At 42.3% G+C, this 27,261-nt stretch overlaps 2 protein-coding genes across 8 annotated transcripts in view; one reads left to right on the top strand and one right to left on the bottom strand.

Annotated features, from left to right (window-relative positions):
- The window catches only part of KCTD19 (potassium channel tetramerization domain containing 19), a 32,084-nt gene extending 12,057 nt beyond the window's left edge, over positions 1-20,027 (bottom strand). For 3 of the 7 annotated variants that reach the window (XM_033844580.2, XM_033844577.2, XM_073796912.1), the window contains exons 1-5: positions 19,924-20,026; positions 14,539-14,835; positions 2,640-2,790; positions 1,648-1,839; positions 272-403 (exon numbers count right to left, since the gene is read on the bottom strand). In XM_033844580.2, coding sequence (XP_033700471.1) covers positions 272-403; positions 1,648-1,839; positions 2,640-2,790; positions 14,539-14,835; positions 19,924-19,926 — 775 coding nt within the window. In that variant the 5' untranslated portion in view covers positions 19,927-20,026. Of the gene's footprint in view, positions 1-271; positions 404-1,647; positions 1,840-2,639; positions 2,791-14,538; positions 14,836-19,872 lie in introns of all 7 variants that reach the window. The other 4 variants (XM_073796913.1, XM_033844579.2, XM_073796914.1 and 1 more) reach the window with 4 other exon arrangements.
- A 62-nt stretch (positions 20,028-20,089) lies between these two features.
- The window catches only part of LRRC36 (leucine rich repeat containing 36), a 45,990-nt gene continuing 38,818 nt past the window's right edge, over positions 20,090-27,261 (top strand). The window contains exon 1 of the mRNA XM_033845699.2: positions 20,090-20,172. Within this exon, the coding sequence (XP_033701590.2) occupies positions 20,103-20,172 (70 nt within the window). The 5' untranslated portion in view covers positions 20,090-20,102. The remainder of the gene's footprint in view (positions 20,173-27,261) is intronic.

Genomic DNA, 27,261 nt, shown 5'->3' with positions numbered 1-27,261 from the left:
CCCCTGGACACTCTGGCCCAGTTTCCCCACCCAGGCTGGGCTGAGCTACCTACAGGTCAGTGGCAAGACTGAGCAGACAGAGGGCACACTGGGTTTCAGACTGAAATTTGTCTTTTCAGATTCTAAGTCAGCCAGAACACCCGCTTCTCTCACTACCACCCAAAGCCCAGAGTGGTTGTCGGAGGGAAGATGTTTGTTTTTGGCTTTTCTGGCTAAAGCCCAGACTGCCCCAGGATGTCAAGGGGAGGCCAAGGTTCCCCTGGTGACATACCCATGTTCATTCGGTACAACCTCACAGCTTCACTGAGCTCAGGGATTTCCAGAATTTCCACTTCTGCTTCTAACACATCTATGTTGGAGAAATTATCTGGTAGTAAAATCTTCTGTGAGCGGAGAAAATTCACTTGAAAAACAAAAGGAAACAAAATGGGTTAACAAGGTTATTTCTGATCTAATTGCAGGTCCAGGTTTTGGCAGGTTTTTGGTGCTACAACTTATCCTAGGGGCTCCTTGTTCCAAAACAATTTCTAAACATACCTGGTTAGATTAGCTTTCAGTCTGTGGTTTTCAAGGTGAAAAACCCCAAATTACTCTGTTTTCCTGTGTCTGAGTCCGTGGGTGTGGCTTCCCATTGGCTGGCCTGGGGCTCCCAAGCCAGGTCTTCCTGGTGAGCACACACTGGCCCTGAGACTTACCCTGTGAGTCTTGACCCAAGAGCAGGTCATTCCAAAAGAGGGAGTTGTCTTGCCACTTAGAGAGGAAGGCCCTGGCTGAGCCTGGGTTGGCAGGTGGCTCTTGCAGTTTTTCCCTGCCTGGACTGCAGTGTGGGAGGCAGAGATGGAGCCAATGCTACTGTCCTGTGTGAATCAACTTGGAGATTCAGAAGCACATTATAGACAACATTCCAGGTGACTGTGACTATGAAAGGCTGGGGTTCCAGGCATTTGGTCCCTAGTACAATTTGGGTATTTCCTGCCCTATTCATACAGGCAGCAGCAGCATCTTGGAATCAGTTCAGTTCACACCCCACCAGAACCTGTCCTGGTGGAAGAGGGAGGCTCTCTTCTGTCCAGGCTTGAAGATCTCATCCCTCCTTAGGCCACTAGCTCAGGTGGACAATTCTACAATGATTCTGGGGAACATTTCACCATCCACCCTTCTTCCCTTTTATCCTGAGTTTAGTGGAAGTGAGAGGAGGAAGGGACCATCCTTTGAAACAACCCTATTCCCTCATTTTATGGTGAGAGGAACTGAGGTCTAGAGCCCAGTTGGATACATAAAGGCAGAGAGGTAAGTAGTTTGGAGTCCAGCTCAGGGTCTTGCCCTTTACACCAACTCCTGTGGCCCGTGACACCACTGCAGCTAGTTTCCAGTGCCCCTTTACACCCAGGCCATTCCAAAATGAACAGGGAATAAAATAGCCCTGAGGCTAGTGGGAGTCTAATGCTGGGAATCCATTTGCTTCCAGGATGGCTCTGTCACGCTTCCACTAGCTCTGCCCAGGGAAGCTCCTGAGGCCCTAAGCCCCAAGCTGGGCCTCCAAGTGGTGTGAGGTTAGGAGGGGTGGATGGGTCCTATCAGCCTGCTGCCACCCCCACCCCCCTCCCCCCACTCTCCCTCCCCCAACCCCCTAGATAGAGCAATCACCAATGAAGCGGAACTCGCTGCACTCGCACTCGATGAGGGCCACGGTCTTAGCCAGCCATAGCAGATTGTCTTCAGTTACCAGGCTTGGATACTTGGCCACTAGGTCTAGGGGCAGGAAGCAGTAGTGCACGTCCTCTTCTGTGTCTAACAGTGGTGTATCCATAAGTCCCAAAGGTGCCTTATCATGTAGGCCTGGAGGAGAACATGCGGAGGGGTGTCACCACCTCCCAGAGGCCAGGGCTCTCAGAAGTGGGCAGGGCTCTCACTGACCCAGGGGCCCCAGAGGAAGCTGAAGAGATCACCCCAGAGATGGTCCCTGCCAGATACCTCCTTCTTCTCACTCACTCTTTTCAGATGTAACCCTAGGTTTGGCAGAAGTGTGGTGGGGAGCAGGGCATGGAAATCTAGTTTTTCTGCAGTGAAGGGCAGTGGGACATGTGAAATTTTGGCTTATATACTCAGTCATTAAATTCACACTGGTTACCTATTTGTTTTTTTTGAATTGATCTAACCAACCACAGATAAAATAGATGACCTAGAGATAAAATAGATCCTTTTGACTCTCCCGAAAGCTCAAAACCCATCAATAATCATGAATGGCTATTCTGGTGTCCCAGGTACGTGTATCTATGCTGCAAGGCACCCACCAGACAGTGATCATTTGGAGACATTCCTTGTGTGGTGGTTAGAGGTGACTTGAAAGTATGGTGGAGTGCCCTGACCAATAGGACGGGGTGGAATGCAGCCCAGCCTTGCCCAAGTGAAACCAGCATGCAGGGGAATGAACATGGAGAAGGATGTTTAGTTCCAGTGAGTAAGAAGTCATGGAGAGGGCATGTGGCAGGTACAAGCTCAAAGGAGATGACAGGAAGGTAGAGGAATCATCCAGAACTAGTTCAGAAATCAGGGCACTCTCTGGATTGAAGCCACTTCTGTTAGAGTGAGAAGGGAAGCTGGTCTGGGCTTCAGAAAAGGTCAGCCTGTGGTTATACCTGTGAAGGCTGGGCTTTTTATAGGAAATTCTGAGGGTTTGCTGATACACTTCCATGTTCGCCAGTAGTTCAAAGATGCTCTCTCAGCAACAGGTATGTCTGCAGGCCTCACACGTAGATGGTATTTCCCTTCCTTCAGATTATCTAGAGTCTGTGAGATAAAGAAGATTATTGCTTTGAAAATTTTAAACCAAGTAACTATCTACCAATTCTAGGGTAAAATACCAGGAAAAATAGTTTGTGACTTACTTTGGTAAAATGTTTTGAAATAGTCACTTACAAAAATGTAAAAATGTACATCTATAAGATGATATGCTGATATTCAAAATATCAATGACTATTTCTTTTCTGATTTTGAAACAATTTTTTCTGGATTATAATTTTGATTGATAGAAATTTATCTTATGCAATCTTAAGAGTAATTTATATTTAATAATTAAAAACTTGAGATTTTCTGCTATCAGTTCTCCTCAAGAGTTCAGAAACCCTTTTGACCTGTTATAATTGTGATCTGCTTATTGTTTGTGCTCATCCTAATCCTGGAATGTGATTTATTTAAGTAGGGAAATGGAGGTGGCACTGAGCATCACACTTTTCAAAGCACTTTTACCTACATTTGCTCATTTACCCTGACACAGCTCTGTGAGATAGATGTGGTGTTTGCATTCCCACTTTGCTGATGAAACAGTTGCAGTCAAAGGATTTGTGAGTTGCCCAAGCAGTCTTCCAAGTCCAGCTTCTCCACTTGAAGGAGCAGGTGACCAGGGGTGGGCTGAGGCTGGAATGGAGCACTCCAGCTAGGTTGGGCTGAAGCCCAGAGTAGAGTCTTCATGCTGCCCACATTCAGGGACCTACCCTCCCTAAAAAGTCCTGCACAGGGCGCAGATTACCATAACATCAAGCCCATTTTTTTCTGTCCCTTCCTTAGAAGAAAATAGTATTTTCCCAAGAAATTTTTGGAAATAGCTGGAAAAGTAGTCCTCTAAAGGCACCACATGACCAGTTCTTTCTCTAAGAGCCTCAGAATGGACAGAACACCTCAGATGCAGTATGAAACTAATAAAAGAACCTGCTTAGCTACACAGGTGAAGCTCTTGTGAAGCTGCTCAAGGGAATCCTGAGCTTTGAGAAGAGCCCTCTGGTGGCCATGGCTATAAAATGCACCCTCATAACTGCTTAAGGTCTGTAAAAGGAGAGGACCGGAGCGGGTAATCTTCCCCACTTTGGGGGGCTGATGGATTTGTGGAAGGACTGGACAATGGCAGGGTCATGTGGAGTGCTTTCCTGTTGGCACTGACAATGGAGGAGAACAGTGCACGCGTGAAACAGCAGAAGTGAGTCTGTCATTCTTTCATTCGAGAAATACTTGTACAACACTAGGGCCAGTCAGATACTGTGCCTGGATCCCACAGTTTACATATACTGAGATAAGAGGCAGCATCAGTTATGAAGTTTCAGGACCTCCAGGAACTTTGGGATTTCTTTCGACAGCATTGGAAGGGGACCCAAGCTTTCTTGTCTCTCTTTGCTCAAGACTGCACACGACTTTAGCTTCTATGTCAAACTGTAGCCGTTCTCAGGAGGAAAATCAGTGAGGGGTTGATTTCCGTATGAGGGAGTAGTTGGTCTTGGGCAAAGAGGAATAAAAATGAGGTGCCAGCAGGTTACTGAGAGGCTGGAACAGATTCTGTATCAGTGGGTGGGCAGGATTATTGAGTTAAGGTGAGGGATAATAGCCTGGCAGTATTTGTGCTGTGAGGCAAAGAAAGGAAAATGGTGACTGTGCACAGAAGGGACAGGACAGGGTCAGGGGGACAGTAGGTAGGGATATATGCTCAGCCACCTGCTTCTCTGCCTTGAATGTGGCTTTGTTTAAGGTGTATGGAGGTTGAGGGAGTGTGTGAGGTGAATTCAGAGCAGTAAATAAGAGCCAGAGAGTGAAGAGCTGTCAGCTGGGATGAGGAGTCTATACCCTGGTTAAGAGAAGCCATTGAAGGATTCAAAGCAGGGACTGTGATTTGAATGATATTCACACTATCTCCACCCAGTCAGCCAGCAAGTCCTAGGACTCCATCTTCTGCTCTTGGCACCACCCCTTCTCTCCTCTCCCTTCCCCCAGTCCTGGTCTCCTTGTCCCCAGGCCCTCTCCACTCAGTGATTTTTCAAACAGGAAAATGAGTCCAAACCACTCCCCATCCTAAAAATCTTCAGTGCTCCCCATTACCTATGGGATCAAGTCCAAATTCTCTTTAGCAGTGCACGTAAGCTCCTTCACAATCAAGAACCAGGAGCAGGGTATACACGAGCAATACAAGGGCCTTGAACTCAGACAGACTGGGGTTTCAGTCTTGACTCTGACACTTAAGAGCTAACATTTACTGCTCAGGCACTTTTAAACTGAATCCTCATAACGTCCCCCCACTCACAAAGTAGGCTCTAGTACTATCACTCTCTTTTAGCAAATAGGAAACAAGATCCAGGAAAAGAAAGAGTACTCAGTGCCCCAAGTAAGTGGAGATGCTAGGACTGGAACTCAGGATGCTAGAGCCTGTGCTCTTAACCACTTTTCTTAACCAGCTGCCTCCCATTTGTCACTTAACCTCTGCAAGCCTCAGGCTCCTCACATGCAAAGTGGAGACAGTAAAATCTGGAAGATGTTGTAAGGATTAAAGGAAATATTATGTTAGTTTCCTTCCTTTTAGTGGTCAAATCTCAAACTACCTTTCCAGCTTCACCTGCCACCATTCTTTCTGTCTCCACCCCATCATCTGTGACATTAACTGCATAAAACTCCAAAGACACACCATGTTCAGTGATACCTCCTCAACTTTATGTATGCTGTTCCCTCTTCCCAAAATACCTCTCTCCTCCCTTCCCTGCCTGAAGAGCCTGGAGCCTCCCCCAGCCAGAGTGGTTCATCCTCCCCCTCTGTTCCCACAGACCCCTGCAAACTTTTCTATCTCAGACTCTGGCTTGGTTTCAGCCCTGTCCGTCCCCCTCTACCGAGGCTCCTGGAAAAAGGACTGGATTGATGCAACCCCAGCTTCTAGTCTAGAGCCTAGTATGTAGTAAGTGCTCAGAACCGCTGTGTTGAATGAAAGAATGCATAAAAATGGAGGGCTGGAGGGCTGAGTCCTCTGGAATGAAAAGCAAAATGAGACATGGGGGAGCCAAAAGGAGCTGGCAGAGAAGCAGACTGCACTCATAAAAACTGAGAAAGATGGTGAGAATCCAAAACCACAGGAAAAGCCAGCTCAGGATTACAATGGGCAGAGACCAGAGAGTTCAGAGGACAGTGGAGGCAGCAATTCCAACTTGGGAGCTGGAGTCCAGAGGGAAGATCTAATGGGGTGAAAGACAGGGATGAAGGAGATGGAGACAGGATGACAGGAAGAAAGGGCTCAGCTTGGGTCTGATCGGTAATGGATTGAAAGACATTGGGTGAAGTAGCATGAAAAGGAAGTGAAACTAGGGAGAGCTTGCAAGAGACAGCATATCATTCCAAGCCTATCCTAAGCTAACCGAATCACTGGAACCTGAACCTGCCATTTACTTTATCTGCAGATTCAAATCCCGAGATTCTCAGTGGAAGAAACAGTGGTGCCCTTGAACAACTCTAAATCAGCCACTGGGGAGGCGACATGTTGGGGGAGGGAAATCCCTACCTGGGAGAACAACCTGTTTGAGGATGGACCTAGATGCACTATTTGGAGGTGCTCTTTGGTACCCAGGTGTGTCCTTTGGGGCGGGTCAGTAATGAGAGTCCAACTAGCTTGAGAGATGTGCTAGTTGAGGGAAGAATGATCTAATTTATAGAAATGAAATCTCCATTTCCTGCTACTTCCACTAATGTAAAGTGTAAGCAGTACCATTTTCCCCCCAAAAAGGTGTGCTTGACAAATCTTGAAAAGGAAAAAAAAAAAACAAAAACACACAAACAAGTAAATCTACAAAGATTGCAATTCCTGCCACTCAAGACATGCTGGAAGCATTAGGCCCAGGAGCCTCAACTAGGTTTTTTTCTAAACTTTCTCAGCCAATCCTTGCTCTGATTTCTAGAAATACAAGGGCTTCTTCTCATGGGAAGCCATTTGGGTGCTGTAAGAATCCATGGGAAGCATCCCTTAACCCCTTCAACATGCCTTGTTGGTCTCAATAACACCTACTTATTTATTTACTGTCTGCCAGTCTCCCCTAATAGATATAATCTCCAAGGCCAGGAGGACCCTGCCTGTTTTGTTCTCTGCTGTATTTGCAGCACCCACAATAGTGTCTGTGGGATCTCAATATATTTTTGTGGAATGAATGAATGAATGAGTGAAGAGCACTTCAGAGAGCCCATGCTTCCAGCTGTCCTTTGGCTTTGCTGACTGAAGTTGCCACAGAGCATGTGGCTGGTCTTCTGTGGACTTCAATTCCCTTTTTTTCTGCCTGAATATTACTTCTAGTACTTTTACTCTTTATATATTATGGCCCAGAAAGTTATTACAGGGAGGATTTCTTTAGGGAAATACAGACCTGAATTCAAATGGCTACTTGCTAGCACAAGGATAACTGATATTGCTTTCGGCCTAGATAATAGTGAAAAAATATGTCAATCAGATGGAACATAAGACTGATGGCACAGGGGCAAGTGTGTGTGTGTGTGTGTGTGTGTGTATGTGGTTGCCAAAAGATGGCTGACAAATGCCCTACTGGCAGAGCCTTGGGACTTAACGGAGGTTTTCCAAAGCAGCAGCAGTGCTCAGAGATGCCTTATGCTCTGATGTGGACTGTTGGAAGGAATGTGATGGTAAGAGAGCTTGGGGGAGATTGCAAATCTCCAACTGCTTTGTAAAGACAAGGAGGGCCAGCACCACTTGGAAGCTCAAAGGAAGAAAGGCCGGTAGAACAAAAGGATATTCAGAACAGCTGCTATCAGCCAAACAAGCCAAATAAGACACACGTATCATCGTCTCAAACCTGCCCCTCCACTGCCAGCTCCAGCCCCCTCACCCTGAAGTAGATTCAGCCTTCACAGGTCATCTTGGGTATATCATTCAATGTTCTCTCAGAAGATATTTATTAAACACCTGTTACAGGCCCAGTACTGAGATGCTGGGAATGTGAACATGAAAAGAATACAAGCTAGTGAGGGAGAAAGACATTATGAATACATGGTCTCAACAGAATTAGCACTGATCTGAGAGCAGAGAGGCAAAACTCTACCTGGAAATGTCAGGCTAGTCTTCCAGTGGGCCTCATTTAGGCTAAATCTTGAAGGGGAAGCATTCTAGAAAGAGGGAACAGCAAGTGAAAAGGTGTGGAGAGAAAGCATTTAGGGTGCTCAGTGACATGCCTGAACACTGAGGGGTGTGTGTGTGTGTGTGTGTGTGTGTGCGCGCGCATATGTGCATGCGTATGTGCCCATGCATGCATGTAGGTATGTATATGTGTTGGGATATGAGTCAGGACAAGCAGATGGGCTGTCCTGTGAGGAGCCCTGATGCCATGTCAAGGCATTTACACTTGAGCTGTCCACTTACCCATATCCACAGATGAGCTACACTGTTGGGATAAATATCTGCTGTTTACATAATCTTCCTTTACAAGATCACAGTGGTAATCTGTCTTCACATCATGAGTAATAGGAAATGTGAGACTCGTCAGTGGTCTGTTTTCTTAAAAGCATCATTTGTGTGATCAACATAAAAACTCTCTGGCTCCCTTGAGCACAAGGAATGCAGGCGTTTTTGGGTTGCTTGCTGGTAGCCGAACACTCACAGGTGGAACGATTTAAGTTTCCAAACTTAGAAGTCCTCAGAAGGCAATGAAAAAGGAAACGCAAGCAGCATATACTGTCAACGTACTAAGTCCTCAGTGGACTTCAAGGGGGCAAGTGAAAGGGAATCAACAGTCTGCCATGAACCTTGAACCCTTGTGAGTTACCCTGAAGAAAAATTTCACACTCTGCAGTAGCCGCTATGACTCCCAACCAAGCTGATAGCATGAGAGGCTTGGAGCAGCTTACATTTACACAAAGGGGACTTCCCAAATTACACAGACGGTCCTAGGAAGCACTGTGACATTAATGTACAGACCTGTAATGACTAGTTTATATCTCCCCTGTGAACAAGATATGACATTCCTAAGCATCCAGGCTCATGGATTTACATACCAACTTTGATGACTCCAAATTTATGTCTCTAGACCTGACTGCTTCCATGAATTCCACACCTATACATCTGGCTGCCTCCTTCCCATCACCACTTGGATGTTTAACAAACACCATTTTCTTGCCTCTCAAACTTAATACATTCAAATCCAAACTCCTCATTTTTCCCTCTGAGCCTGCACCTCAGAATACATCTTTCACCTGATTGCCCAGGATACAAACAGAGGAGTTATCCATTCTCTCTCACTCTACCTCCAATTCATCAGCAAACCCTATCAGTTCTGTCATCAAGACATATCCAGAATTTGAACACTTCTAAATCTACCATTACCACCTTAGGCCAAACCATCACTATCTTTCATTTGAATGCTTCAGGAGCCTCCTAACTTGTCTTCCTGCTCCTCCCTTGCCCCAGTAGAGTCTAGGCCAGGGGTCAACAAAATTTTTTCTGTAAAAGGCCAGATAGTAAATATTTTAGGCTTTGAGAATATAGTCCCTGTTGCAACTATTCAACTCTGTATTGTGGCTTGAGAACAGCTATAGACAATATATAAACAAATAAGCTTGGTGTGTTCCAATAAAAGTTTGTTAATGAACACTGAAATTTGAATTTCATATAATTTTTATGTGCCACAAAATATTTTTCTTTTGATTTTTTTCAACCATCTAAAACTGTAAAAGCAATTCTTAGCTCACAGGTTGTACAAAAAAGGTAGTAGGCTGGATTTGGTCCATGGGATGTAAATAGTTTGCTGACTCCAGGTCTAATGTCAAGCCAGAAGTTAATGATGTTTTTATAGCTCTATTGAAATATATTTCATATTATATCTAATGTGAATAAGTTTTATATTATATATAAATGATAAAATTTACTCACTTATACAATTCAATGATTTTAAGTATGTTTACAGAGTTGTGCAACCATCATCACAATCTATTTTAACATGACAAAAAGAAACCCTGTACCCATTTACAGTCCATTGCCTATTTTTGCTCACCCTATCCTTCTCACCCCATACCTTGGCCTTAGGCAACCACTAATCTACTTTCTGTCCCTATTAACTTTGTGTATTCTGCACATTTTATATAAATGGAATCATACAGTATATGGTCTTTTGTGTCTGACCTTTCACTTAGCGTAACATTTCAAAGTTCATCTTTGTTGTTACGTGTATCAGTACTTCATTCCTTTTTATTGACAAATAATAATCCATTGTATGGATATATCATTTTGTTTGTCCATTTATCAGCTGATGAACATACAGGTTGTTTCCACTTTTTGGCTATTATGAATAATGCTGCTATGAACATTTGTCTACAAGTGTTTGTGTGGACATCCTGTAGGTTTTAATTTCTCTTGGGTATATATGTGGGAGTGGAACTGCTGGGTCATAATGATATGTTTAACTTTTTGAGGAACTGCCAGACTGTTTTCCAAAGAGGTTGCACAAATTTACATTCCCATCAGCAATGTATGAGGGTTCCAGTTTCTCCATATCTTTGCCAACACCGGTTACTGTCTTTTTGATGAGAGGCATTCTAGTGGATGTGAAGTGGTAATTCATCATGGTTTTGATTTGCATTTCTTTGATGGCTAATGATATTGAGCATTTTTCATGTGCTTATTGCCCATTTGTATATCTTCTTTGGAGAAATGTCTACTCAAATCCTTTGCTCACTTTAATATTTGATTGTCTTTCTGTTGTTTAGTTGTAAGTGTTCTTTATATATTCTGGATACATGTCCCTTATCAGATATGTGATTTGCAAATATTTTGTTCCATTCTGTGTGTGGTCTTTTTACTTTCTTGATGGTGTCCTTTGAAGCACAAAATTTTAAAATTTTGATGAAATTCAAAATTCATCTATTTTTTCCTTTGTTGCTTGTGCTTTTGATGTTGTACCTGAGAAAACACTGCTTAACCCAAGGTCTAATGATCTTTTAAAATGTTAAATTTGATAATTTTTCTTCTTTCTTTAAACATCTCCGAGAGGTACCTATAACATTTAGAATAGATCCTGGGTCTTCAGTGTCACCTGTGAGACTCTGCAAGATCTGGTCCATAGCCTCCTCTGACCTTATCTGTTTCTGGCATCTCCCTACTTTTTTTGTTTTTTTCCCACACCGAATGGCATGTGGAATCTTAGTTCCCCGGCCAGGGGTTGAACCCACACCCCCTGCACTGGAAGCGCGGAGTCTTAACCACTAGACCACCAGGGAAGTCCTGGCATCTCCTTACTTCTCATTGCACCTGACAATGGCTGCTGAGTCTGCCTCTCCCAAGTCACTCGTTTAACCTCAGGGCATTTGTGTTTGTCGTTCCTTATGCCTCAAAGCTCTTTCCCAGACATCTGCATGACTTGTCCCTTTTTCATTCGGTCTTCTGCTCAAATGTTGCTTTGTCAATGAGGCCAGCCCTGACCACTCTTTCTAAAGGAGTAGCTGGCCTCAGTCACTTGCTATCTCCTTACCACATACTACACATCAGTACATTACAAAACAAGCAGATTAGATGTAAATGCTTTATTCTTTCAACTAAATTCCAGTACTATGAGGGCAGTGACTGACAGAATAAATAAAAACTATACATACAAAAAGAAAATCATATAAACACATTCTGAAACCCCAAGAAGTTCTAGAATACAGAAATGCCATCCTCCTTCACTATTACACAGGAAACACTGCTCTATTCTTCATAGCACACACCTCTATCTGACCTTGTATGGCTGTATGGTTTATGCCTATATCTCCAGTGCTTGGCCTGTGATTAGTGCTCAATACACAATAAATGTTACACTTAGAATCAAGACAATAATAGGTATTGAGCATGCCCTTTGAAGGCCAAAGCTACAGGCCAGGGGGAGGTGGGGTGGGCAGGTGGACAGGGCTGGGGGACGGGAGAGATAAAGGGTAGGGATGTGAGGGGATGAGGAAGGGTAGAGAGCAGAGCAGCAGTGTGAGCTCAGGCACCTGTCCTCCAGAAGCTTCCCATCTCATTCTACTTGTTGGCTCCTATATGGCTTTCCAACAAAGTTTACTATATTATAGATAATCCTGTGTAGGATATGCCTCCTGTTGCGTGCATGGGAACTTTAGTTAGTGGGAGGCAAAGTCCCATTTTTATTGCTAGGGGCTAAATCTGAAGGACTCTACAGTGAGCAGCACTAACAGGTTAGAACAATTTAGATATGTGCTGTCCAATATGGTAGCCATTAGCCATATATGGCTATTGAGTACTTGAAATGTGATAGTCTGAATCTGAGATGTGCTTTAAGTGTAAAATACACATCAGATTTTGAAGACTTAGTACATAAAAAGAATGTAAAATATATTAATTTTAAAATATTCATTACATATTGAAATGACAGTATTTAAATATACTGGGTTAAATAAAATATATTATTAAAATTAATTTCACTTGGTTTTTTTTTAATGTGGCTACTAGAAAAATTTAAATTACACACGTGGCTCACATATGTGGTTTATATTATATTTTTTATTGGATCATCCTATGTTTTCCTTAAAGCCCATAGGAATAATGCCTGGTAACCACAGTGCTTTCAATAAATACTGGCTGAATGCATTAAGGTGGGCTGCCTGAGAAGGGTCTTTAGACGAGAACTGGCAAACTCCATTTTCTCCAAGCAAAATGTTTGTACATTTAGGCAAGAACCTGAGTATGTGGACAGGCCTTAGGAGTGGGGAAAGCGATGGAAACGAGTGAGGCTGTTGATTTGCTTGAGATTGCTGTTGATTCTCCAGCTATATTTACACCCTGCTTCAATGAATAAATACCACTTCAGCTGGGCCGGCCTAAATGTTTATTTAGAGCACGATTTCCAAAACATAAGCACTTATTTTTTGGTCTGTTTTAGGGAGGCAGATCCATATGATTCCTCAAATACTACTGCTCACACAACTTGGAACTTTGGAATTGGACCAATTCATTGGCTTCTGAGTTGTTACCTCCCATTTAGAAGTTGCTTCCCAAATATATTTTGTTTCAATTTGGGAAGTAAGGACATCAAAGGAATTAAAGGGCTGATAAACTGTATAATAGGCTTGTGCTCTTTAAAATTGTTCTTCAAAAAATTGCCTTGATCTCTTTGATTTTCTGCAAGTGACTCCCTCCTTTTCCCCACAAAATGGTGCTTTGGTATAGAATCATTAGCAATCTTGGGAATTCCCTGGCAGTCCAGTGGTAAGGACTCCGCGTTTCCACTGCCAGGGGCCCAGGTTCGATCCCTGGTCGGTAAACAAGCCGTGTGGTGCAACCGCCCCCCCCCCAAAAATCAGCAGCCATCTTGACAATCTGGGCTGTTTAAGTGATTTAGAAGCCAATTGTAAGCAATTCTAGTACTCAGTTCCTGGGATAGTTGAAAAAATTTTTATTTCAGGTAGGTAACTTTAAAAAAAATAAAAAGAAACGAATATACGACAACTTGCACTGGAGTATGTTAAAGATTTTGATTTCCAAATGTATAATACCTTTTAAGAGAAAACACTGATTTTGTAAACAGTGTCCATAAAAACATGCATTATGAAATGTTCTCATTCCCATATGACCCAGATATGCATGGTCTACCTCAATTCTCTTCTTTGAGGTGTTGGAGAGGCATAGTTCGTAGTGCACTGAGCTGCACTGTGGCTTGTCAGTCAGCGCTCGTGAAGACAGAATAAACAACACCTTGTCCAGACAGTAGGATTAACTGGAGCATGGCCAATGGTCCTTCCCAGTCATAATATTTAGTTCTTCCAGGTTAAAAAAATATCATTGTTCAAAAACTAAGAATAAACTAATTAAGATAAACCACAGAAATGATTTCTGTAGTCTGGAGAAAAATTAGGAAAGAAGGTAATGTTCTTCAGTGATACTATGATGGTTTAAAAGTAAAAGTATTTAAAGCTCTTACACCGAGAAAAGAAGTCTTGGAAAACAGAGAAGTGAAGACAAATGAAAGATTCTGCAGTTTGGAGGACGTTTTACTTTGCTGTAAGTGAACACTGTGTACCTAACAGGCACAGTGAGAAGTGATGTCCTTTTTTTAAAAATTAATTAATTAATTATTTTTTGGCTGCATTGGGTCTTCGTTGCTGCGCACGGGCTTTCTCTAGTTGTGGCGAGTAGGCTTCTCATTGTGGTGGCTTCTCTTGTTCTGAAGCACGGGCTCTAGGCACATGGGCTCAGTAGTTGTGGCTCTCAGGCTCTAGAGCGCAGGCTCAGCAGTTGTGGCGCACAGGCTTAGTTGCTCCGCGGCATGTGGGATCTTCCCGGAACAGGGATCGAACCCATGTCCCCTGCATTGGCAGGAGGATTCTTAACCACTGGGCCACCAGGGAAGTCCCGAGAAGTAATGTTCTTGACAAGTCTTTTAGATTTTAAATCTCAGACACAGTGTATGTAGAAAATCCTACAATTTCTAGTGTTTCCACCTTTTAAAATTCAACAACAAAAGAAAGAAGAAGCTTAAGCTAGGATTTCCAAGAGTCAAGAACACCCTTTCAGGCCGTGGAAAGTCCTATCCTGGGTCTGTGGTGGCTGCTGGCATAGATAAGGCACAGTCAGGATGAAATCCTTTATTCAGAACATGCATTTCTAGTGTACCGTTTATTACCTTATCTAACTCATCACACTTCCTCATTAAGAGGATCATCTCAGCAACGAATATATAAAAGGACACAATATTTTAGTGATGTAAGGCCTATGTTACTGATCACCACTCCTGGAAGCCAAGAGTATCTTACCTGCAGCAAAGGCATCAGCTGCAAAGCCAGTGCTTGCTCATAGAGCAAGTTCAGTTCTGCACAACTGGAGAAGGAGAGTTTGGAGGTGTAGAGGTAATAATGCACATGCCTGAATGTGGAACCATCTCTGTCAATGAACAGCCTCTGGCTTTCCGAAGAGGTCAACGCTGAAGCCTCCTTCCATAACAGGGAGTCTGGGAACTGAGCGAGTTTGCTTCTGGGAACTGAGAAATGCCAGCCCCCAACATTGAAATGAAACAAATCCTCTGCTGACTCATGAGGCATACCAGGCTCCTCCTAAAGGGAAAATGAAAAGAGATCTATGCAATAAAAGGAAATAAAAAGCATCCATATTGGAAAGGAAGAAGTAAAATTATTTCTATTTGTAGATGATGTGATCTTGCATAAAGAAAATCCTGAGGAATTCACTATTAAATTATTAGAAATGAGTTCAAGAAGGTTGAAGGGTACAGATCAATATAAAAAATCAACTGTATTTTTATACACTAGCAATGAACAACACAAAAATGAAATTAAGAAAACAATTCCATTCACAATAGTATCAAAAAGAACAAAGTAATTAAGAATTCAGAAGACAATACTGTTATGGTAGCAATACTCTTCAAATTGATCTATTGTACAATTGAACACAATCCCTATGAAAATTCCAACTGCTTTTTTTTCTTTTGCAAAAATTGACAAGCTGATGTTAAAATTCATATGGAAATACAAGGGACCCAGAATAATCAAAACAATCTTGAAAAAGGAGAATGAAATTTGAGGATTCACACTTCACACTTTCAAAACATACTACAAAAACAAACAAAAAAAACAAAGCAAAAACATACTACAGTAATCAAGATGGTGTGCTACTGCACAAGGACAGACATTTGAATAACTGAAATGGAATTAAGAGTCCAGAAATAAACCATTGCATTTATGGTTAATTAATTTTGACAAGAGAGCCAAGAAAAGACAATGGGTAAAGAAGAGCCTTTTCAAAAAATGGTGCTGGGACAACTGGACATCCACATGCAAAAAAAAAAAAAAAAAAAGTTGGATTCCTACCCCACACCATACAAAAAATTAACACCAAATGTATCATAAACCTAAAAATAAGAGGTAAAGATACAAAACCCTTAAAAGAAAACAAAATCTTCATGACCTTGGATTATGCAATGCCTTCTTAGATAAGATACAAAAAGCAAAAGTGAAATAAATAAATAAACAAACCAATAAATAAATAAAACTTCATCAAAAGTAAAAACATTTGTGCTTCAAAAGACATCATCAGAAAGCAAAAAGACAACACATATAATGGAACAAATCATCTATCTGATAAAGAATCTGTACTTAGACTATGTAAAAAGAACATTTACTACTCAATAATAGAAAGACAAATAACCAAATTTAAAAGTGGGTTAAGAATCTAAATAGACATTTCTTCAAAGAAGATTCACAAATGGCCAATAGCATATGAAAACATACTTAGCCTCATTAGTCATTAGGGAAATGCAAAGCAAAACTCACAGTGAGATACCATTTAACACCCACTAGGATGACCTGAATCAAAATAATAGATAATGGGCTTTCCTGGTGGCACAGTGGTTGAGAGTCCGCCTGCCAATGCAGGGGACACGGGTTCATGCCCCGGTCCGGGAAGATCCCACATGCCGCGGAGCGGCTAGGCCTGTGAGCCATGCCGCTGAGCCTGCGCGTCCAGAGTCTGTGCTCCACAACGGGAGAGGCCACAACAGTGAGAGGCCCGCGTAGCGCAAAAAAAAAAAAAAAAAAAAAAAAAGATAATAACAAGTGTTGACAAAGACTGGAGAAATTAGAAATCTCATACACTGCTGATGGGAGTGTAAAATGGTGCAGCTGCTCTGCAAAACAGTTCAGTGGTTCCTCAAAACATTAAACACAGAGTTCTTACATGGTTCGCAAATCCACTTCCAGAGATAAGTGCAAGAGGAATGAAAACCTATGACCAAACAAAATTTGCAGGCAAATTTGCAAGCAAAATCTGCAGGCATTCATAGAAGAATTATTTATAATAGCCCAAAAGTAGAAACAACCAAAATGTCCATCAGCTGATGAACTAGTAAACAAACTGTAATGTATTCATACAATGCAATGCTATTTGTCAATAAAAAGGAATGAAGTACTGATACATGTTAGAACATAGACGAAACCTTGAAACATTATGCAAAGTGAAAGAAGCCAGATGCTAAAGACCACATATTATTCCATCTATATGTAATGTGCAGAATAGGCAAATTTAGAGAGAGAGAGAATAGATTAGTGGTTGCCTAGGGCCGGGGAGGTTGGAGGGGAAATGGAAAATGACTAGTAATACGTATGGAATTTCTCTTTGGGATGATGGAAATGTTCTAAAATTGATTGTGGTGATGGCTGCACAGCTCTGTGACCATACTAAAAACCACTGAATAGTACACTTTAAAATAGTAAATTGAAAGGTATGTGAATTATATCTTAATAAAGCTCTTTTTGAAAGAGTTATGATGAGGTGCTCCCCTCCCCACTGACTATGTCAGGGCTCTTTTGGAATCATACCTGCAGAGACATTACATTATTAAGGCCATGGCAGGATGGCTGAATGCTGTGGGTTCCTTTTTATATATACAAAGCAGCAAAGATCATTAACCTTCCTCAGTTCATTGTTAAAAGTTGAAGGTTATCTATTCATAAACAAATTGTCCATTTTGCTTCAAGATGACCTAACTTATCAACACTATAAAAAAGCAGAAAGCCATCAAACGTACAAACAATCTGTATCAGACCTTAAAAAAAAAAAACACTCAAGTAAAGCAGAAACTAACACACCACTGTAAAGCAATTATACTCCAATAAAGATGTAAAAAAAAAACCAAACCATATTCTGGTCACTAGAGATGATCATGTGGCCTATTGTTATAATAAATTATATTAATAGAAAAAAAACACTCAAGGAGCACTACTCTTATAAAAAATTTAGAGTTGTAAATAGTATGTAACATTTTACCTAAAAAAGAACCATAAAACAATACTGAATTTGTGAAAATAAAGGGAAGCCTCACTAAAATGGAGTCAGGAGGCCAGAAGAGGGAGCTCTCACACACATGCCACTCAAGGTCAATAAAAGATCCAACGGAAGAGACATAACTCAAAGCTCCAGCAGGAGGTGATACTACCTTACTATTGGCCAGCAGGAGGAAGAAAGATTTTCTCCTTGCCTGGCACAACTCAGCCAATGAAAAGTCACTATACTTCAAACTCCCAGTTTCCTCCAATGGATTTTTTTGTTTATAACAGCCCCTCCCAACTTCCCCTTCTCCCTATAAAAGAGTTTCCTCTTTTGCTTTACCCGACTTGCATGTGGTTCACCCTGGTTGCATGTCCTGAGTTGCAGTTCTTTACTGCTCCCAAATAAACCTGTTTTGCTGGTAAAAAAATAACTGATGGTTTTAGGTTAAAAATTCTAGGTAAACATTATGCATGCTGAAGTGATTGGGGTGCAATGTACCAATATTTGTAACTTATTTTAAAATTTATCAAAAGCTAAGATGAATTGATAGAAGGATGGATAGAGGATATGTAATTAAACAATTACAGCAAAATGTTCATTGTAGAATCTAGGTGGTGGGTATATAGTTTCACCGTAAAATTCTTTCAAAATTTCTGAATGTTTCAAAATTTGTATTAAAATGTTGGTGGGGGGAAAAAACGTTAAAATAAGAGGTGGTTTCTCAAGGCAGGAAAAGCCCACTTCTCCAACAGAAATCTGCATCTCCTATTTTGACAGCTGAGTTAGGAAAATAAATGCATGCAATAAAGAAGGGGGTGGGGTTCTCTTCTAACAAGCCTTGTTGATATATTCAGATATAAAGAAAAACAATTATACATGGCTCGTTTGAGGCTAGAAGAATTAAAAGGGACATGAAGAGAAAGATTACAAACTGTAATGGTGTCACGACTCACAGAAGCAGAGCTGGAAAAGCCAATCTAGTGAGCTAATCAAAGCTTTTAAGTCCTGGCCTTTCTAAACATAGGTAAGGCTGAACATGACAAGCTGAGGGTAACTAAGGACCCCACCTAGACCAGAAAGCATAAATATGCAAGGACTCTTGATTTTGCTTTCTATTCTCCTTAAAGGTGACAGGCTGGTTGAGAGCTCAGTGAAAGTGTCCCAAGTGTGCATATTTTGGGTGCCAAATAAAACCTGCTCCTTGAAGGTGAGCCACAGTTCTGGTCTCAGTTCCTCTTTAAAGATAGGGTATGGCAAGAGGTCTTGCCACAGAGTTTGCCTCCTTCTTACAGGTACATGGCCCATCCACAGGTGGGCTCTCAAGAGAAGCCTGCTGGAGGGAGGGTTGGGGTTAAGGATGTGGTTATGCTTTCCAGAGTTTTCTTCCCAAAGACTGCTCAGGAGCTGGTTAGTGCAGAACTACCCCGGCCTGGGAAGAGCCCTCAGTCACAGCCTGGGGGCCTGTAGTACTTGAAGGACAAAAGGCTTCTTGCCAGATTGACTGCAGGAAATGGGGTAGCCCCAGCATAGTCATCCGACCCCATCCCAAAGGGTATCTCTCTTTTCCACGCTGAGCCCTCTCTCCCAGAGGAGCTCCTTTCAAATCAGTTTCTAGAACTAGAACTGCCTCATGCTCTAAAGACAGGACCTCGGGCTTCCCTGGTGGTGCAGTGGTTAAGAATCCGCCTGCCGATGCAGGGGACACGGGTTCGAGCCCTGGTCTGGGAAGATCCCACATGCCGCGGAGCAACTAGGCCCGTGAGCCACAACTACTGAGCCTGCGCGTCTGGAGCCTGTGCTCCGCAACGAGAGGCCGCGATAGTGAGAGGCCCGCGCACTGCGATGAAGAGTGGCCCTCGCTTGCCGCAACTAGAGAAAGGCCTCGCACAGCAACGAACACCCAACACAGCCAAAAATAAATAAAATTAAAAAAAAAAAAAAAAAAGACAGGACCTCAACTCCTCAGAGACAACGTTTTATATCTGGAGCTTCCCATCATGCCTCAGAGAGCTGCCCTCCAACCCAATCCTTCAGATCCCCCCACACCCACCACGGTCACTCTCCCGCCCACCGCCTTGCCTCAGAGACAACATTCCCAAGAACTAGAGATATGGAGACCACCGCGTCAGAAGCACACTCCCACCCTTCAGACCTGGCGTCCCCCACACCCTCAGAGCTATATAACACTTCAACTCTCTTCTGACTCCTCAGAACTAGCCCCCAAACCCTTCAAAGCTGGGGCTATATCCACCCCGTGTCCCAGAGTCAGGTTCCTAACCCCACAGCCCTAATCCTCCGCCACATCTCACCCATTCGCAGTTTTAGCGGTTTCGGGGCTCCCGCCAGGGCGGGCTCCATACCATGGTCTAGGGTCCTGAGGCGGGTGGGCAGGAGCGTGACCCGGGCAATAACGGCCCCCGGAAGCGCGGCGGCGCGCGGGGCAGGGCGGGGCCTGGAAGCGTGGGGCGGGGCTTGGAGCGCGCCGGGCGGCCTCGCGGGCGGTGACAGGTGAGCGGCGGAGTGGGGCAGGTGGGCGGGAATGGCGGAGCAGTGGGAGCTGGACGAGGAGGGCATCCGCCGCTTGGGGGCGCTGACCCTGGAGCAATCCGGTAGGGCCAGGCCGGGAGGGCCTGGATCAGGAGCTTGGGGTTAGAGGCTGAGGGGAGAGAACAGGGGGAGGCAGAGGAATATGAGGTAGATGGCGGGGAACGGCGGTGGAGGAGCGATCTCTGAGGCGGAGGAGGGGTTACTGAAGCGGAAGGGTTACAGTGAAGTAGAGGTGAAGGAACTGAAGTAACTGGGGAGTCTGGGGCGGAGGGCGAGAAATTGAGGGAGAGAAGCCGAGTCTAAAATGGAGAAGGAGAAACAAGATTACGCGGACCCTGAGGCCAGGAACACAGAACTGGACAGTCTGAACTAGTGGAAGGAAAATGAGCCCCAAGACGGGCATTGGCGGGAGAAGGGAAGCGCGGTGAGAAGGGCTTTTGAGGTCGGGGTGCTATTGAGGAGCCACAAAGGGCGTTAATTTTGGCAGTTTTGGAAACTAACGACCCAGGAGGGCTTTTCCTGGTTGGGGTGAAATGGGAAAGGATGTTCCTTCATCAGCCCCTCTCTTCGTCCAGTCTTCACCTCGAGAACTTGGCGATTCATTTGATCCATCTGGATGCGTAGCCTCCTTTTGAGACTCAGAAAGGGGTCTGATGTAAAAGGAATAGCAGCTGATCTCTCGGGGCGTTTAGATCAGTGCCTTGACTTCGTCCTAGAGGTAAAACGGGCGGAATGACTGCTGACCCCACCTCTGACCTGGGGTCTGACTCACACAGCTTGCTTTCTAAGTTTTTAAGGAGTAGAAATGTTGGGAAAATTATCAGCGTTCCCGATTCAACTTTTAGCCTTCCTAAATTCACTGCATCGTAATGGCAGGCCCTGTGTTAAATGCTTTCCCTGCATTATTTAATCCCCATAACAAGCCTGTGAAGCAGATGCTGTTACTGTTCCTATTTTACAGTTGAGGAAAATTGGGTTTAGACTCTTGCCCGAAGCCGCACAGCCGTAAGTAATGCAGCCAGAGTTTATTAACCCAGGACTCTGATTCCAGAGCCTGCGCTCTAACCGTAACAAAGTTACCTTTCTTCCTCTAGTACTTTTTATTTGTGAGATATGCAAAACTTGGTTTTATTTTATTTAAATTATTTGTTATTTAAAATTTATCAAAATTAATACATGCTGGTAACAGTCAAACACTACATGAGTGAGCAAAGAGGGTATTAATCGGTCCTTCTTTTGGAAATCCCCCATCCCCCCCCAAAGATAATGGTTTGGTGTGCATATAGATAGATTGATGTAGATATTTCAGGTTTTTCTTTTCCAAACTATTAATACTTTGAGCTCCCCTAATTTACAAGTTATCTAAGAAAAGCTTCATTGGCTTGACATACTGGTGTACCTTTCTTTTCTTTTTTCCTTCTTTTTTAAAAATTTATTCAATTTGATTTGGGGGGGCACATACCCCTTCCATTTTCCAGCTAGAATAATATGTGGCAGGATTTTTTTTTTTTTTTGCTTGTTAGCTTGTTTTTATTACATGTGAATAACAAAATTGTGCTCATTCTGACAATTCAAATGATACAAAAGTATCTAAAGTAAAAGAATATTCTTCCCTCTCCTTTTCTGTTGCTTATACAAACATACATACATAGGTATCCTTTTTTATTTTTTTAAGGAATAGAGCATATATACTATTTGGCAAGTTGCTTTTTTTACTTACCAATAAAACATGGATACTTTTCTTTCCTCCCTTCCATCCTCCCTTCCTTCCTTCTTTCTTTCTTTCTATCCTTCCGCCAGGTGGCTTGCACATCTTCATTCCCCAACGAGGGATTGAACCCAGGCCCTGGGCAGTGAGAGAGCAGAGTCCTAACCCCTGGATGGCCAGGGAATTCCCAAAACATGGATACTTTTCAGTTAAATGAATGTGCTGGTATATGCATTCTAAAATTCTTCTATATAAAATCACAGTGGTCACCTTGGGGGAGAGAGGCTTTTACTTTTATTCTGTACTTTTCTGTACTGTTAGAATTTTCTGGCTGTGTAATAAGCATTACTTTCTTTTTAATATCCAAAGGGATAATCTTGGTGGTACAATTATAGACCTTTTCTGTATGTTTGTTTTCTTTGTTATATTTCTCTGTACTAAAAATTTCTAATAAATATTTATCCTTTGTCATGCAGAAATTTTTCATCTTAAGGTAGTCAAGTTTATTTTTCCTTATGATGTGTGATTTTTGTGTCTTATTTATGAAGTTTTCCCCTACACTGATGTAATAGGGTCCTGCATTTTTTTTCTAAAAATTCTGCAGCTTTGCTTTTCACATTATGTCTAATCTATCCAGGGGCTTCCCTGGTGGCTCAGTGGTTAAGAATCCGCCTGCTCATGCAGGGGACACGGGCCCGAGCCCTGGTAGGGGGAGATCCCACATGCCGCGGAGCAGCTAAGCCTGTGCGCCACAACTACGGAATCCCACACACCTAGAGCCCGTGCTCCACAACAAGAGAAGCCACCACAATGAGAAGCCCGCGCACCGCAATGAAGGGTAGCCCCCACTCCCCACAACTAGAGAAAGCCTGAGCGCAGCAATGAAGACCCAACGAAGCCAAAAAATAAATAAATAAATTAATTAATTAACTATGACCTGTTTCGTTTGATATCTGGAAACAATGGATTCCAAATTTAAAAAAAATCTAATCTATTTGGAGTTTATTTTTATATATGATATGTGATATAATATAATTGTATTTTTCTATGCTAATAGCCAGTTTTCCCAGAACCTATTTTGTAGTGTTATCTCTGCTATATTCCAAGTCACTTTATAAATATGGGTCTGTTTCTGGGTTTTCTGTTCTGTTCCATTGTTCAGTTTATCTACTTCTGCACCAATATCAGACTTTTGTAATTACCATGGCTTAACAGTAAATCTTTTTAATTAATTAACTTATTTTTGGCTGCGTTGAGTCTTCGTTGCTGCACGTGGGCTTTCTCTAGTTATGGCAAGCAGGGGCTACTCTTCATTGAGGTGACTTCTCTTGTTGCAGAGCAGGGGCTCCAGAGCACAGGCTCAGTAGCTCCGCGGCATGTAGGATCTTCCCCCACCAGAGCTCGATCCCGTGGACCCTGCATTGCCAGGCAGATTCTTAACCACTGCACCACCAGGGAAGTTCCTGGAACTCTTTTTTAAAAATCACATATAAAACCTAAAAATACTTAACAGTAATTTCTTAATATTATCAAATATCCAATTAGTTTTCTAATTTCCCCACTGTCCTATACATTTTTTCTTTTTTTTTAATTTTTGGAATCAGGATCTAGGTAAGGTCTATTGCAACTGGTTGATATTTACCTTAAATCTTATTTGATCTACAGGTTCTTCCCATTATTTTTCTTGTATTTTCTATTGTTTTTGAAGAAACTAGTCATGTCCTGAATAATTTCTTACAATCTGGATTTTGCTCACTACATTCCTAGGATGTTTAACATTTACCTCTGTTCCTTGTATTTCCTATGAATTGGTAGTTAGATAAGGCTTGATCACATTCAGGTTTGATTTTTATTTTATTTTTGGCTGCGTTGGGTCTTCATTGCTGTGCACAGGCTTTCTCTAGTTGTGGTGAGGGGAGGCTACTCTTCATTGAGGTGTGCGGGCTTCTCACTGCAGTGGCTTCCCTTGTTGCAGAGCATGGGCTCTGGACACGTGGGCTTCAGTAGTTGCAGCACGCGGGCTCAGTTAGTTGTGGCTCGTGGGCTCTAGAGCACAGGCTCAATAGTTGTGGTGAAAGGGCTTAGTTGCTCCTCGGCATGTGGGATCTTCCAGGACCAGGGATCGAACCCGTGTCCCCTGCACTGGCGGGCGGATTCTTAACCACTGCGCAATCCGGGAAGTCCCTGTTTTTTTGGGTTTTTTTGCAAGACCACTTCATAAGTGATGGTGTATACTTCCATCAGGAAGTATATAACATCTGGTGTTCTTTTTGTGATATTATCAGTCATTGAATATGATTGCCTAGGATCCATTAATTCATTCGGGATCGCAAAATGATAATTTTAAAATTCTTTAGTATTTGTTAGTTGTAATACTTATATAAAAAGATATTTCCTCATGCCAACTATTTGGTTATCCTGAGGCACAGTTTGTATAGGAAAGAAAGGATAAAAGAGTTCCCATATACTCTTCCCCCCATCACACCTCCCCCATATCCCCTCTCAGTTTTCCTATTATTAATATCTTGCATTCACATGGTACATTTGTTATGGTTGTTGAACCAATAATAATACGTTATTAGTAACTAAAGTCGATAGTTTACATTAGGGTTCACTCTTTGTGTTGTACAGTTGTGGGGGTTTTGACAAATGTATAGTCATATGTCCACCATTACAGTATCAACAGAACAGTTTCACTGCCCTAAAAATCCCCAGTGCTCCACCTATTCTTCCATTCCTCACCACTGAACCCCTGGAAACCACTGACCTTTTTCCTGTTGCCTTTTTCAGAATGTCATATGGTTGTAATCATACAGTATGTAACCTCTGGCAACCACTGATTCTTTAAAAAAATTTTTTTTAATCTTTTAATTGAGGTATAATTGACATATAACATTAACTTAGTTTCAGGCATACAGTATAATGGTTTGATGTTTGTATACATTGCAAAATGATCACTGCAGGGGCTTCCCTGGTGGTGCAGTGGTTGAGGGTCCGCCTGCCGATGCAGGGGACACGGGTTCGTGCCCCGGTCCGGGAGGATCCCACATGCCACGGAGCGGTTGGGCCCGTGAGCCGTGGCCGCTGAGCCTGCGCGTCCGGAGCCTGTGCTCCACAATGGGAGAGGCCACAACAGTGAGAGGCCCGCGTACCGCAAAAAAAAAAAAAAAATCCATTGGTAATCTTGCATTTATTTTTATTTTTTTTAATTTTTGGCTGCGTCGGGTCTTAGTTGCAGCACACAGGATCTTTCCTTGTGGCACACAGGCTTCTCTCTAGTTGCAATGCACAGACTGCAGAGCGTTTGGCCCCTTAGTTTGCGGCACACGGGCTCTCTAGTTGAGGCACACGTGCTCAGTAGTTGTGGCGAGGGCTTAGTTGCCCCGTGGCACGTGGGATCCTAGTTCCCCGACCAGGTATCAAACCCGCGTCCCCTGAATTAGAAGGCGGACTCTTAATCACTGGACCACCAGGGAATTCCCCAGGTAATTTTGCATTTAAACAGATCTTTTACCCTGTATGATTTTGTAATAACATCAGGCATCCGTCATTTGAAAAATATTAACTCACTGAGTTATGTCTGTCTTCCAAATACTGGCAAATTTCATTTTGTAACATTAAAAAATCATGTTTGTTAGTATCATCACAAATCTCATCAGAGATATCTTTAGGTTTTGGAATCTATCAAGTTTATGATGGCAAATACAAGTTTATCAAAATTCTAATTTCAGCTTGGAAGCTCATATGTTATAATTGACAACAGTTGCTGTCACTTGTTTTCCTGAAGTGACAGCCTCACTTTATTTTCAAGAAAATGTCTGCCAACTATTCAAGTCTGAATAACCATAGTATGTCAGATTTTTCAGGTAAAAATGGTGTTCTAAAAAAAAAAGGGGGGGTGTTAGTTAAGCTGGCATCTCAAAATCCACACAAGTGTTTTCCCTCAAGGCACCCACCATACTTCAGTATTAAGCAGAAGTACTTCATGCGTACTTCCTGTTTGGTCACACAATATAAAAAAGACATACTCAAGCGTCAAGATTTACGAAAATTAACCATTTTTATTGCTTTTTCAAGGGCATTCTTAAGAGAAAGTGGCTTTTTTTTTAACTGCAAGCATACAATGGTGACGAATACAATGACTAAGAATGAAGTTTGATGCCACTGCCTTGACTCATCCTAAGGCCTCAGTAGTTTTTGCTTTTACAGCATAAGTGCAAATGTCAACACTGCAAAAAGAGCTATTAATGTTCTAATATTATTATGAAAATAATTTTTAAAAATAGTTTTGATTTTGTGGACCCCTGTACATGTCTCAGGGACCTCCAGGGGTCTAGGGACCATGTTTTGAGAACTGTTATATTTTGTTATGACATCTTTTAGCTTTTGAAATTTGTTTTGAAATACTAAGTTAAAATTTTCATTTGGTTTGTGGATGTATCTTTTTGGAGTGCTTTCATTCTTTAAGGATGCTATTCTGCTCTTTTTTCTTTTTTGTTTAATAACCTCATATAAAATATGACTGTAAACCTTTTCTGTGTCTCTTTGTTAAAGTGCATTACGTTTTCTATACTTTTAGATGGGAAGAGTGGGCCAGAATAGCTTTCCTAGTTTCAAGGTTTTGGAGCTCCCTCTTCTGTTGTGTTCACAAAGTACTAAAAATAGGGCTTTAAGTTTGCGGAGAACTGCCATCTCTGCCTCCCTCCCTGACTTGTATCTGGACCTTCTCTTTCTTTTGAACCTATTGTCTCTATCCCCTTCAATGTGGATTCTACTCCCACTGATTTCTCTCAGGGATGAGGCTTGCCTTGAAAGGGATCTTCAGTTTCATACTTTTTATAGTTTATAGGTCCTAGACTGCTCCAGACTGCTCCAGCACCTTAAGGGCTTATTTCAATGCAATCCCCTGGCAGTCACCTGCAAATGGGATTCTGCAGAAACTCCTTCCAGTTTTGGTTGCTGTTCTCATTTTGGCCCACCACACTTGCCAGTGAGCTCCTATTGGCAGTTTTGAGATTCTCCTCTTTTCAGTGCTGTTAGAAGTCTAGTTGACATATATGTATGCATGTACATATGTATGTGTGTATATACATATATATATACACATATACCCACATACCTACACACACACACACATATATATTCTTTAAAACACAATCACACACCCAGACACAGAGTCATACTTTTCCCTCACTTAATGTCTTGGAGATCTTTCCATATGAGCATCTACAAATCTACCTCATTCTTTTTAATGACTGCATAACAATAATTAACATGTATATAGCACCATGTGTCAGGCACTATTCTAAGTTTTGTATACATACACATATATATGTATATATCTTTATATACACACATATATATTCATTTAATCACTACAACATCTTGTGAGGTAAGTACTATTTTCTCCATTTTACAGATAAGGAAACTGATGCACAGAGAA

The sequence above is a fragment of the Tursiops truncatus genome, chromosome 19 (assembly GCF_011762595.2).
Source record: "Tursiops truncatus isolate mTurTru1 chromosome 19, mTurTru1.mat.Y, whole genome shotgun sequence".
NCBI classification, from domain to species: domain Eukaryota; kingdom Metazoa; phylum Chordata; class Mammalia; order Artiodactyla; family Delphinidae; genus Tursiops; species Tursiops truncatus.
This window is presented reverse-complemented; position numbering and strand designations above follow the sequence as displayed.